Raw genomic sequence first — 15,190 nt, 5'->3', positions numbered from 1 at the left:
TTCTATCTAATTTGATACCAGTGGGAGAATAATGTTATGGCGTCCGCTTATGATTTAGTAAATCTTTTCATGGCAATTCAATATGAATTTTATGTCTATGATGTAGTCAATGAAGGACACTGTATGCTGATTCACTAATATATATAGGTAATATATAAAAATATATATTTTAAATAAATATACAAATATACAATATACTATGCTCAAGCTTACACTTCATATTCATATTTTCATTTTAATCGAAATGGATTCCTCGCATATCGTTTGGTGAAACATTCTTTCAATATTAATAAAAGAAAATAAATAAAAACAGTCGACAATACGTTTCACAATTTATTAATGAAATAGAATTGAAGAACATAAAAGATTCTTCAAAATAAATATACAACCGGTTTTTCCAATCACTGCATCACCTCTAATCATTTTATAGATTTTACTAAGACAAATATTTTACACAAAGGTGTTAAAAGAAAACGTTTAGACCTCTTGGAGTTTTAGAAATATCCTCAGCGCACAAACAAAATCTCCCAATTGTAAATGATTAATTAGATTTCCGCCTGTCTCCACTTTTAGCATCTGTCACTTAGTCATCTATATGTACTTGTGTATATTATATTATTCAGCTTTGAGAATGGGATGAAACCCGAAACATGCATATCAACAAAATTTTATATATTTTATTAATGAATTGTGATCCGTATTGTCGAGTGTTTTTATTTATATTCTTTTATTGATATTTTCATTTTAAAGTCGGAAAATCGAGGTGTTATAGTTTTTTTTTAGACCATCTTGCATCAATTTCTGATTTTCCGCTAATTCTAATATTTTAGTGGCCTTTTCTAGTAAACCCAATTGGGAACATTGACTATATGTATAAGACAAGGGAGGATACAATAAACCTACAGTACAATTCACATTCTTTTCATGACCAAATGCATTCCATAAAATAGGTATATAATGGGTTTAATTAATGATTATAGTGCGCTAAGAAGACAAATCCTACAGTTAATCAACGAAGTTAATCACCACGCCATCACCATCACTACAAGATTCATTTTCGCAAGGACACTAGCTGTGCAGGTATGCAAAAAGCGTAAATTGAACAGGAGAATGTTATTTATATACGCAGAAATATAGAATTATACGGTCATTGACTATATGTAACACTGCGGCAAAACTGTTAATGGATAAATTTTATAAGAACCATGTTCGAAAGATTGATCCATTTGAAGAAAACGAGTTAAAGTGAACACGGAAGACACGCAAGGTAGGATAGAAGAGTTTCAGAAGAAGTAGGTATGAGGTATAAACTGGACGAAATTAGCTTCACTCCTAAATTAATATAAATTTGATCATTGTTATTGTCTTGAACACTTAACACATACCAAATTTTTTTTATTTATCAAGAGCTTTATTTTGGTAGAACTTTCTATAGCAAAGGAATCTCGAATTCCAAGGTTAGGTTTGTAGGGGTTCCGTAAAGAAATTTATTTTTTCGTTAATTTCGAAACTGCCAATTCGATCGAAATTGAATAAATATTGCGTTCAAATGCAAATAATTTCATGTTTCATAAAATATTGTAAAAATCGCTTCATACTCAAACTCTACATATTTAACAAATGTGTCCAAAAAATCTGTACTCTTCCTTGTTGAGGAAGTAAAAGTAAAAAATAAATATACAAGTTACATATGATGTACCTTATTAATAGTACTTGAAAGTCCCAGCACATACACCTATTATCAACATTGACCATTATTGTTGTTACGTATTATACATATGTAAATTGTAATTGTGCTATGCATCGTGGACAAGTTGATTGATATATTATACATATGACTATTCGTTATTTAAAATCAAAGAGATATCTTCATTTAATTCTTCAGAGAGGTAATACATTTATTTGTTTAAAATCTGAATTTTTGCTGAGTCATTCATTTTTTCTTTCAGTAAACTCAACCTACTACAATACTTCGTACTGAAAAAAGTAGACCGAATAATTTTTTTCGAATGTTTTCAGGTTGACTCACCTTGAATAGAGATTGATAATTCTTTATTCAATTTCTGCATGTAGCCTTCTCTCCTCCTGAAAAAATAGAATATAAAATTAACTTTTTTCTTCAAAATGATGGAGAGATATATTTAAAGATTAATTTTTAGTTTTACGGATTTCTTGAATACATTTCTGAAAAATGATCTTTTTTTGTATTTCGAAAACTATCTTGCTCAAACCAATTCCATTTGATTTCACCTGATAATTTTTCATATACAAAATTATTCTCGTTTCGGTATGCCTGTCATTTTAACATGGTGCCGTCCAGCCCCGTATCTACAGGAAAACATTTGAGAATCGTTTGAGAAGAGCACTGACAAAAATTTTGAGAACATATTCATTCATACATCTATTGCACACTTTGCGACCAAAGATCATCAAAGATTCTGATGATATTCGATCCTCAATCTGGCACGAACATTGAGGTGGCAATAGGTTATTACCTATTACAGTATTAAAGAATTGAAGAACTAATTGTCTCAGGAAATAATATATAACTCATAATCTGTGAACACACATTTTTCCTTAAAACTCCTTTTTATTCGTCAACATTGCCACCTTCAAAAGTGCTCCTCTGAATTGTTAATACCTTTCCTATAGAAAGATTTATCTAGGCTTGAGAAATAGGATTCAACCTCGGCAATCATTTTTTTCAGATCTGCAAAAAGCCAGTTATCATTAGGGATGAGATTTGGAGAATGAGCTGGATGATAGCAGTTGGAAACGCATAAGGTTCAATTTGAAAATGGTTCTTATACATTTGTGACAAGGAGCATTTGTCTCTCCGTTTGCATTCAACATTAAATAATATTCACTATGGTTTTAACTTTGTCAAAATATGAGAAATATACGCCTCAAAATACAGATACGATATTCTTGCCAGCTGATGTTTTGAGATTTTGGTAGCTTTGGACTATGGCTTTCACTTACTGCTTTCCACTCAGCTGACGCTTTGTTTGATTTAGAAGTGTCTTTGTACCTTCTGATAATTTCAACTCTAACGCTATATCAAGCAACTTACAATTTACTTCACCTCATAACCATTTCCTGAAACAACTGTCGAATTCGAGCGACCAAAGCGTTCGACTTCGTCGGTGTTTCTTCGACCACTTTCAAAGTCAGCTTAGCATCTCTCAACTAATGTTGTCGAAGTGTGAATAACACTTATCAAGGCATTATTTTGCTTGCACAGAATTTTTTTCGTCGAAAAACAGTGTTTTATCGATACAAGAAACTGATTTTTATCCATTACTAAATGTAACATTATCTCAATCCCTTAACTCTATATTCCAAAATTTTGACACGCATCTTTTGGAGCTTGTTACTAACAACAAAAATAAATAGTGATAAGGCAATGGCGGTGCAATCTATGCGCCAGGCTTGAGACTTTTGAGTGTCGTGTTAGCTCGATCGTATATGAAAGCAAGTCGTTCAATTTGAGATGTTGGGACAAGTATCTGATGTGCAAAATCGAAACGATATACTACGCTCATGAACAACTGAGAATATTGGTGCTGTAGCCCGTAGTATTGACGACAACACAGGTTTGTCTATTCCTCGTCGATCTTAGGAAATAGACATTAAAACGTCATTAAACCGTATTTTGCGTGAAGGCTTAGTTCTCAAAACATTTAAGGTTCAGTTATCCGGTCGATCACCAGCAACGTTGTATCCTCGCTGATTTTGCTCGAAAAGTTTCCTGGTCGTGTTATTTCTCAAAGTGGTGATCACAATTGGCCACCAATATCTTGTGATTTAACACCTATCGCCTTTTTTTGAGGCCACGTGTGGAATAAGGTCTATGCCAATGCTCCACAAATGATTCTATAGCTTGAAGATGTAATTATTACCGTCAGTTTAATGTCATAACACTTAAATCTATGATTTACCTCTTGATACCAGTATAAAAAGTATACTTTTTTATAGTCTCTCATACTGAGAGTATAAAAAAGTATACTTTTTTATACTCTCACGACTGGACGAAAAAGGGCCGTCTGTGAAATCATACATCTTCATTTTTTCGAGATCTTCTAATTGAGAAGATAAAACCTACTTAAAATAATTAGTTCAAAGCGATAAGAGCAAAATCTCCAAATCCGACGTCATTGCTTTCTTCTAATTTTCAGATTCTTCACCGACAAATAATTGAGAATAACAAACAGAAAGTACACTCCCTCCCTTTTCATTCAGTCCTATAAAGCTCTATTCACACCTTAAGCCATATCACCGGAACATTGTTCACTTTATGTGTCACATTTTTTTTTCGAGCTCCGCTATATTCGATTATACGCTTGATCGGCTGTCGTCCTATAATCGTGCCACTATAGCCGAAACAATTTCACTCTCGTGAAAAAAAAATTTAATTCTCCATGAGACTGACCCGGCTGACAAACATTGGGTAATTTTTATTTACCGGCTGAGGAAGAATCTCCGAGTTTCGACGCACATCAGGCGGCTTAGAACTAGAACTCACGTACCTATTCTTGAACGTTGATCACTCTCACCTTCAGACCTTATCAAGTTCTACCGTAGAATCCAGGTTGGAAGTGAAAGATGAAGAGATTGATCCGAATACGAAATTAATTATAACTCGACAGATAATTTCACTCCCTGTGTTCGAGTTTCTTTGTTTTTCTCCGCGCATAATCGAATGTGTATCGAGAGTAGGAGAAAAAAAAGGTATAGGAATTTTCGGAGGTTCCGATCTAGCGTAATGGGTTTTGATCAACATACCGGATGTTAAGGCTAAATTGACATTTTTTTATTGGGTGCTGAAGAGATGTGAATTCGGGAAGTCGAAAGGAGAAGAATAGACAGACCGGTGCGAGTGATTTTAGCGCCTGCTGAAAAAGCATCAATAACAAAATTCAAAGCTCCTGCCATTTTTCATTTCTCTGGCGTCTTTTCAAATCGTTTCTTTCTAAAGTCGTTTCCACTATATTTCTTCCTTCTTTCTGACATTTTCACCTACAATAAATTCATAATAATAATAATAATACTTCACGCCTCATGTTTTTGTCGCTGTAGGTATCTTATTTCAATCCTGGATTTCTTCGACAATAATGAATAATGCGTAAGTTCTTTATCTGATTTTCACATCCACAAGACACTGCGTACGATCAAAGAATGATTACTTATCACTAGGGATTCACGGCTTGACTTGATTTCAAGTCAAGCTCAAGTCAAGTTGTAGTTTTTCAATCTCAAGTCAAGTCAAGTATTTATTTATCAAGTACTTAAAACTACTTGATTTCTAGCAGTTTTATTGTGTATTTGTGTAGTGTCGCATCAATAAAAAAATGATGAATTGAGAAAGAACCTTGCAAAAAACACTTTTATTTATTAAACTTATTGAATAAAAGATCAAAAATATCGACTTCTTTGAGATAACATAAATTGAATCACTATAAATCATTACAAAATATTAAAAATATAAAGTTTCTTAATATTGAGAAACCTTCAAGCTTTGTTTGATTTCATCATTTTCCTTCCAGGATCTAAGACACATGAGGCATCTTATAGATTTTCGCCTAACCTTTTGCGGGTTTTTGTAACTGTAAGATCAGCTCTGGAATGATTCAGTCTGTCGGACCTCGAGGAATCCTCTTATTTAGTCTAAGCGCGCACGAGATTTCAGAAATATATGCCGTGCGACGCATGTAGATATATCAAACTTAAGTAATATTTAGTAGATTGATATCAAGTCAAACAAAAAATATCTGAAATCAATTCAAGCTCAAGTATGTAATTTATCTCGGGCTTGATTTTCAAGTCAAGTAGTTGTTAAAATGTCAAGCTTTTTGGCGTGTTGCTTTTCGTATTTATGAAATACGCAATGATTTTATACCTCTTCCAATGAGGGTAAGATGAAATTCTGTTTATATTGCTTGGGCTTCCGTGTGTTATTCATTTTACAGTAGGTTTAGTAAAGTGGTTTGGAGTTTTTTATTGCAGGGAATGTCGACAAACGCAGTGGAGCGGAACGACCTTATGTTATTTTGAAGAATCAAGGATGAAATATAAAAAGGCGGCCAGCAAACTGGGCTGGATTTAAGTCCCTCAAATAGAGGCCAGAACTCAGAAACGAAATTTTCATGAAAACAGATTAACTTCAGTTTTTAGGGGGACGAATTTCCATCATGAGTTTCTTGCAAAAAGAAACAGTCCTATGAAGGTGGCATCAACCCCCAACATTTTCTGAATAGGGAAGAGATGTCCAGTGTTAGTTGGTTTGAAAGTTATTTATGTTCTGTGCACAATCCAATACTCGACATCTCTTCCATATTCACAAAATTTTGGGATTGATGTCACCTTCATGGGGGTGTTTTTTTTGGAACAAACTCACGATGGAGATTTGTCCCCCTTAAAAAAAAGTTGACCTGTTTTTTGAAATCTTCGAAAATTCTTCTCTTCTCACTAGAGTGGGAAAGTGGCACTTCCTAAGACAAAATCAATGCGGAAAAGTAGTTATTTAAGCAAATTAGTAGAAAACATTTTTATGGGAGCCATTTATAATTATGTATTTCTGTCCATCTTTACAATAATGTCTATCAAAGTCGAATCAACTCTGTCAATGGGAAACTACGAATTTGCGAGTTCTACATCGTTACATTTAGACTCAGAACACACTGTACAATCCGACACGTATTCTCCACTGCATGTATTCTCGTCATCTGTACACCCTCTGAACCACCACCATTTCAAGTAGGTGCTACCGAAGAAATTTTTCGTATGTTCTTGGTAAACATATTGATAACAGTATTTTCCGAGACATGTTTCCGATACATCTCCTTTTTTGCAATCGCTGTCTTGACTTGTCGACTCACATTGGAAACACTCCACTCTTTTCGGTTTTTTCTTTGCCTCCACTGTAACAGAAATTGAATTTTTATAATATTCTCGTTTTTGACACAAAATCAACTTTGTAATGACAGATGATGTTTTGTTTTATCGTGGGTACCAACATGGTGTTAATGAAAAAGTGCTATGAACTTCAGGTGCTATGAACTTCTGCATGAAAAAATTATGACAGGAGTATTAAAGTTTTTTTCAAAAATCCATTATTTATTGCTCTGAAACCGGTCGAAATATCTATTTGGAGGGTTTGAAGAGCTACTTGATGTTCATCATTGGAGTGCACTCAGGTATAGATCTATCTTTTTTTGAGAATCGGACGCCAATGAGATATTTCAAACTGAAATCTTTTTTGAATTCCTTGTTGATTTGTAGCCTTTTTTTCGTCATTCAAATTCAGTATATATTTTTGATGTGACAATAAAATGAAAGACAAGAATTATTTGTTGGGTTCAACATCTGGTCTCCTGAACTGAAGATCGGGAGTTCAAGTCCAGGGCCCGGAAAGAAATTTTATTATTTCTATAGCTGATCTGGCGATAGGACACAAAGCCTACACAAAATACAATCGGTTCTCCTAAAACTCAGAAACATACAAAAGATTCTGCATTTTTGAGCAATAGATCAATAATTAATATTTCATATTTTTTTAAACTTACCTCTCAAATTAAGAGTGACACCAATAATAAGTACTAAAGCTATGGTAAATTTCATTTTCGAAAAGTGCAATACAAGAGTAGTCTCTACTTATTTATATCCATATGAAAATTTACATAAAAAATGAATAGTCTTAATTAGAGAGATAAGAATGAGAAAGAAATAGTTGATACATTTAATTATGCTATACTATCTATTCATAATATTCTATGATAATAACATTCCCAATAAAGAGTAGCCAATTCTCCAAAAAATAAGAATAATTGTGGCACTAAATCATTTACTTTATCTTTATTATTTGCAATATTTTTCACATGAATGCAATAAAGTTAGTCTAGTTTACAAGTTAAGCAGCCCTCGATATGGACCGGTGTCTATATTAGTGACTGCTCCGAGTAAACTAGTCAATATTTGACAGAGTGGATTTTTAAAACTGTTTTATTATTAAACTCTATTTTGTTTAGTTCGGTGTTCAACTAAGAGAGAGAGAGAGAAAGTGGTGGAGAACACGACCAGGAAACTTTTTTGAAAATTTGGAATTTTTCCGTTGCTTGTGTAGTGCCGTCTTATTTGAAAATTAACGTTGTTCACATCAATATCTATCAATTCCTTCCATAAGAACTTATTTTTTAAAGCTCGGCAGCGCAATCCATTTACCATAACGGTTGCATCAGCCTCAATTTCGAGTAAGGTCCAATCACACCACCAACCCAAAAACAGCACCAAACAGTGACACGTTGAGGATGGAGTGACTTTTCAACAATCATTCTCAGATTGTCTGAGCCTCAAACGGACAATTCTGCTTAGTCACGTAGCCTTCGAGGTGAAAATGGGATTCATCATCACTGAAGATGATTTTTCGATGAAAGTCTTAATACCTAAGTCTGTATACAAAAAAGGATGCAATGACGTTTGTAAAAGGGTTTTTTTTAGAGCTATAGAACTTTAAATTGCAATAAAACAACGATGTATTATTCGATTGACATGAATTTTATTCATCCGCAAGATAATCTTGTGGCATTACATTTTGAATATGATTTCTGGCATATGACCGCCACGGCTGGCTCGGATGTAGTCCAATCTGGACGTCCAATTTTCCACGACTTTTTCCAACATTTGTGGCCGTATATCGACAATAACACGGCGAATGTTGTCTTCCAAATGATCAAGGGTTTGTGGCTTATCCGCATAGACCAATGGCTTTACATAGCCCCAAAAAAAGTAATCTAGCGGTGTTAAATCACAAGATCTTGGAGGCCTATTCACAGGTCCAAAACGTGAAATTTGGCGGTCACCAAACGTGTCTTTCAATAAATCGATTGTGGCACGAGTTGTGTGACATGTTGCGCCGTCTTGTTGGAACCACAGCTCCTGGACATCATGGTTGTTCAATTCAGGAATGAAAAAGTTAATCATGGCTCTATACCGATCACCATTGACTGTAGCGTTCTGGCCATCATCGTTTTTGAAGAAGTACGGACCAATGATTCCACCAGCCCATAAAGCGCACCAAACAGTCAGTTTTTCTGGATGTAAGGGTGTTTCGACATACACTTGAGGATTAGCTTCACTCCAAATACAGCAGTTTTGTTTGTTGACGTAGCCATTCAACCAGAAGTGCGCTTCATCGCTAATACAATAAAATGTACGTAGTGCGCGATACGTATTCCGCACAGAACCATTATTTTCGAAATAAAATTGCACTATTTGCAAGCGTTGTTCAGGCGTGAGTCTATTCATGATGAATTGCCAAACCAAACTGAGAATAAATCACTTGATAGCTGTTAAATCGGTCGCCATCTCGAACAAAAATGCCAACTTAAAGTTATATACCTCGAAAAAAACACCCGTTAGAATGGCTTATTTCCAAAATCGAGGAGGAATCAACAAACCTGGGTTTGTAAAATGATAAACATGAAAATTCAAAAAAAGATAAATCATAGGACACTCTGTAAAACATGTGTTCAACACCCAAAGATAGAGTCACGTGTATATGTTACAAAATCCTTGGAATTTATTACATCGATACAAATACTATATCTCTGTATTATTTCATAGCATAGAAGAAGGCATTTCATAAATTATTTATTCGTATCACATTGCATTTCAGTTCCCTGACCTGACCAACAGTTTTCATTTCACTTTCAATGCCATTCACATTCATGTCTTTTCGGAGGACCAGATCAGGTGAAACTGTTCATCATTTCACAAATTAGCACTGTAGAAAGTAACAATCTTTTTACGTGAAATTAACGAATGCAAAGAGATTCTTCAATTGAACTTCGTTTCTTTATCGAAGAATGTTTTTTCTACGTAAAGAAACGATTTCTTCGACATACTCTCAGTTCTGTGTTTTATAGACTTTTTATAGGTAACCTCATAAAAATTGAGCAAATATTTCATTTTGTTTTCCGATCACTTAGTCACAATGTCAGAAATTCTCAAATTTTTTGCCGGAACTGGTATCGAACGATAAAGTTTGACTTACTGATGACAAATCCTTTCGCGAATTGTAATTTGTCCGGCTGTATAAATGATAATTTTCGAATGGAAGACCAAGAAATTAGAAATTTTCTGGATATAGTTCTGGATTTCGAATCCAATTTTGTTAATGAGTAACTTTCAGAACTAAAGATCTGATCAGGATGAAACTTTCGATTCAGATGAAAAATGGTGATCTCGTGGAAAATTTCTTGTTGATAACACAACCAGAACCATGCTGATTCTGATGAATCTATTAACACAAAATTTTGCACGATGATTGGACCTATGTATGTATGTACCTATAGGTACATATACATATACATGTAAAACTGGATCGGATCTGTTATGACTGAATTATTTGGTAATATTCTACTTAATTTTCTTTGGTTCTGATGATTTTATAGACACAAAGCTTGAAATTATGATTTCATATCAACACTGAATATCTCGTCATACCATCATTTCTATGGTCATGGTAATATTGGGTAATATTTTTCTATATTCTTTTTGATCTTTTCATGGTGTTTCTCAGCATCGCAAATTATGTGCTACTCAAACTTGAGCTGAAGTGGTTTTTATTTCCAATCTCAGAGTAATAAACATAGATAGAGGGAGCATATGTCATTTTCAGTAGGCAAATTTTGTCGCCAACATGAACTATCAAATTTGACATCAAGCGCGCGAAAATGATAATATATCAGTGATACGAATGATACGATATTTCACTCAATTCGCGAGTTTCTCTACAAAGAACACACTTCTTATGTCCAATAGTGAATCAACGTATCATATTAACTCAAAATATATTGAAATAAATAAATAATTATAATTATACAATTAATAATTGTAATATTTTTTATTCTCTTCAATAAAGGCATTATTATTATTATTATTATTATTATTATTATTATTATTATTATTATTAAATATATCAGAAATTCAGAAAACAAACATCAAGCGCGCCAAACGACGTGAAACAACCGATGAAACTAGGAGAGCAAAAGTTGCCAAACATTGGATTTCAGCAGATAGATACAGAAAATAATAAGTATTATGCTTAATACAAATTCGACAATTAGGAAAAATATCGTATTCCAAATATTCAAATTTGCACTTTTAATCGGGCATCACTCGAATAAATATATTTCATTCAAAATAATGTACAGTGCATCCCATTTTCGGTGAGACAGCCAGGTTTCTCGCTTGTTATTTGAGATAGAGCATTGCGGTTTTCACGTTCCTGTCCTACTTTTTCGTGAAACTCAAGTTGGTCTAATCAGATTTTGCATAACTGTTTCCGTTCAAGACATACAGGGCGTTTTTGGAAATTGATACTTCTCGGACCCCTTCTTTATCTCCGAAGTTAGTAGAAATAATGCTGAGGTAAAAACTACATCTGAATCAGAATTCTGCGTAGAATCCAGTGGTGTACTCAATTTTTTTTTTCGGCGTATGGTTTTGAAGATTCAACACAAACCTATATTTTTTTTAATGGAACACCCTGTATATTATTACTTCGTTGGATTCGTAATTTTTTTTCCTTCAAAATGATGTATGATACTATGTAGGTAGGATGTTCAGAAATATAAAAAAACACTAAAACATCAAATAATGATGGTTTTTTTGTTAATGGGCAATGGATTTCATTTATAAAAAAAGAATCAATAATAATAATCATAATTCATTGCGATGACAGCTAGATCAGAATGGTTTTTTCTTCCGAATGCTTGCTTGATAAAACAATGCCGCCAAATGCATAGTAGCCATAATAACAACAAAAATGTTAGTATCATCAATGACCTACTACTTTTTAAAAATCAAAAGTAATAATCCTCTTATTGAAACTTGGGAAATTGATGACCCATTAACAAAAAAACCATCATTATTTGATGTTTTAGTGTTTTTTTATATTTCTGAACATCCTACCTACATAGTATCATACATCATTTTGAAGGAAAAAAAATTACGAATCCAACGAAGTAATAATATACAGGGTGTTTCATTAAAAGAAATATAGGTTTGTGTTGAATCTTCAAAACCATACCCCGAAAAAAAAATTGAGTACACCACTGGATTCTACGCAGAATTCTGATTCAGATGTAGTTTTTACCTCAGCATTATTTCTACTAACTTCGGAGATAAAGGAGGGGTCCGAGAAGTATCAATTTCCAAAATCACCCTGTATGTCTTGAACGGAAACAGTTATGCAAAATCTGATTAGACCAACTTGAGTTTCACGAAAAAGTAGGACAGGAACGTGAAAACCGCAAGGCTCTATCTTAAATAACAAGCGAGAATCCTGGCTGTCTCACCCAAAATGGGATGCACTGTACATTCATAATGATACAGTAAAATTGTGGATTTGAAAATATATCACAATCCGACAACGTAATCTAACCATGTTGGGGACATGCAAAAATTGCGTATACTTCCTCTATCTATGTTCATTACTCTATGGTAAAAATGATGCTCATTTTTTATTGCAGTCAAAGTAACAAAAACGCAAAATCAATTCGAAATTTTAGTATCGAAGTGAATACGTTTATTCAAATTCGTTTCGGATTGAATATTGAACTTTAATTTTTTCTATAATGGTCCATGAAGCAAATGATTTGTATAATTTTAATTCAATATTTTCTTCTGAACCCAGTTCAATTTCTTCACTCCCACGACACAAAACTCATATCATTAAAGTCCCGAAATTGCGATGAAAGATCTCATACATTTACATGTAATAAATTACACACCTTTCGACGCCAATAAATTTCACATAATAATTATAGTGTCAGGATCTTCCAATGCTTGTTCATTTTCACCTTTCCTCACGTATTCAGTTCATTCTGCGAACTAATATTTTCATGAATTAGTCGAAAAATTTGATGAAAGAATCCAATGACTTATCGAACGATATTTTATGATTGATATGTAATAAAGTGAAATGTAGGCTGAGAAAGAGTGTTTTTTGTGACCATTGAGTGGAACCAAAGCCACACATCGGATATTTTCACGGTCAGTTGAGCCATTACCATAGATTTTAAGTTTTAACGTTTATTTACAAGCAACGGAGTATAGTCTGTAACAGTTTTGGTAAATATGTGAATAGCGACCTTGATATTGATTTCAATATATTTGACTTGTTCTCTTTTTTGACTATCGACAATATTGAAGAAACTTTGGTTCCATATAGAAATTTATTGCGTTGTTGTTTCGACACAAAGCACTGTATATTTCCATAAAATTCGCAAACTTTGTGGATTTTTTCGAAAACTGAAAATTTCTAGAATCGCTTACACTCGTATGTTGATAACTGAAAATGATCTTTTTGGCAGATCGATAGAGAAGAAAAACGATATAAGTTTGTAGGGTGCTTTTTTTTCTAGTGACATGAGAAAAAATCACGAAATTAGGCATTTTCAGGGATATCCAAAAAGGGCGCAGTGGTTCGGTTCCATCCGCTTATTATGTCAAATTTTGTGTAACTCAAGACCACGAGCAAGAAGTCGAAGATAGGCCTAACAAAACGTCAGACGCATGTCAACGCTATTTAGAATTCAATCAATTTTCCATGATGTTTGACGCAAAATGAGAGGAAAGACAATGGAATGGTTTATGGATCCTCGAAAATATTGTTCAATGCAATAATACGCGAGTAAAAATACTTTTCAATAGAATAGGATGAATGAACCCTTTCCAATGGCTAAAGTACACGATCTTGATAGGGTAATTATTATCACTTGAAATCACTTAAGTTAAATAAAGATAGAATTTGAAGAATTTTTTTTCAACATTCATTTGAGGGTAGGGAGTTACACGTTAGTCTGTTCGAAAGGAGTGGGTGTAGGGTTGTCTCTGCTTCGAGTATATAATGATGCTGAGTTTTCCTGGAGATTTGCAAAGATATAAAGCGTGTTTTTTTTAGGGAAAAGAACTTTGAATTGCAATAAAACAACGATGGATTATTCGATTGACATGAATTTTATTTATCCGCAAGATAATCTTGTGGCATTACATTTTGAATATGATTTCTGGCATATGACCGCCACGGCTGGCTCGGATGTAGTCCAATCTGGACGTCCAATTTTCGATGACTTTTTCCAACATTTGTGGCCGTATATCGGCAATAACACGGCGAATGTTGTCTTCCAAATGGTCAAGGGTTTGTGGATTATCCGCATAGACCAATGACTTTACATAGCCCCACAGAAAGTAATCTAGCGGTGTTAAATCACAAGATCTTGGAGGCCTATTCACAGGTCCAAAACGTGAAATGTGGCTGTCACCAAACGTGTCTTTCAATAAATCGATTGTGGCACGAGCTGTGTGACATGTTGCGCCGTCTTGTTGGAACCACAGCTCCTGGACATCATGGTTGTTCAATTCAGGAATGAAAAAGTTAATCATGGCTCTATACCGATCACCATTGACTGTAACGTTCTGGCCATCATCGTTTTTGAAGAAGTACGGACCAATGATTCCACCAGCCCATAAATCGCACCAAAAAGTCAGTTTTTCTGGATGTAACGGTGTTTCGACATACAGTTGAGGATTAGCTTCACTCCAAATGCGGCAGTTTTGTTTGTTGACGAAGCCATTCAACCAGAAGTGCGCTTCATCGCTAAACAAAATAAAATGGACGTAGTGCGCCATACGTATTCCGCACAGAACCATTATGAGGCGTGAGTCTATTCATGATGAATTGCCAAACCAAACTGAGAATAAATCACTTGACAGTTGTTAAATCGGTCGCCATCTTGAACAGTAATGCCAACTTAAAGTTGTATACCTCGAAAAAAAAACACCCTGTACTATCTTCTTAGAATCTCATTTTTGTGGAAGGAAAGAGGGGATAACTTTGTCGTTTTCAGTTTTACTTTCGGAATTCTTTATGCATTTCTGTCTTATATATTTGTATTATGAGCCCAAGCTATCCAAGATAATGATTAATTTTTAGTTCAATTGCCTATATTGAAAAGCGATGATAATTCAGTATTATCTCTCTATTTGTCAGTTGGTATGTCCACAAATATTTGTTACTTTCCGAGCTTCTTCAATTCTTAACAGATTCTGATCAAATTTGTCAACCCACTGGAGATTTTGAATGTAGATACATAATAATTTCATGTTAATCGCGTGAACAGAACCA

The 15,190-nt window shown here is 34.1% G+C and overlaps 2 protein-coding genes across 3 annotated transcripts in view; both read right to left on the bottom strand.

The window, feature by feature from the left end:
* LOC123688118 (serine proteinase stubble) overlaps positions 1–15,190 on the bottom strand; it is a 66,486-nt gene that overhangs the window by 34,888 nt on the left and 16,408 nt on the right. Inside the window, exons 1-2 of one of the 2 annotated variants that reach the window (XM_045627087.1) lie at positions 4,466–4,515; positions 2,030–2,085 (exon numbers count right to left, since the gene is read on the bottom strand). In XM_045627087.1, coding sequence (XP_045483043.1) covers positions 2,030–2,085; positions 4,466–4,500 — 91 coding nt within the window. In that variant the 5' untranslated portion in view covers positions 4,501–4,515. Of the gene's footprint in view, positions 1–2,029; positions 2,086–4,465; positions 4,516–15,190 lie in introns of those variants that run through there. The other variant, XM_045627088.1, reaches the window with a different exon arrangement.
* Positions 6,557–7,686, bottom strand: LOC123688154. Its single transcript, XM_045627090.1, has 2 exons — positions 7,566–7,686; positions 6,557–6,920 (listed from the first exon to the last, which is right to left on the bottom strand). The coding sequence occupies exons 1-2, from the start codon at positions 7,618–7,620 to the stop codon at positions 6,634–6,636; spliced, it is 342 nt and encodes a 113-aa protein (XP_045483046.1). The 5' UTR covers positions 7,621–7,686; the 3' UTR covers positions 6,557–6,633.

This window comes from Harmonia axyridis, chromosome 1 (assembly GCF_914767665.1).
Source record: "Harmonia axyridis chromosome 1, icHarAxyr1.1, whole genome shotgun sequence".
Lineage (NCBI taxonomy): Eukaryota > Metazoa > Arthropoda > Insecta > Coleoptera > Coccinellidae > Harmonia > Harmonia axyridis.
This window is presented reverse-complemented; position numbering and strand designations above follow the sequence as displayed.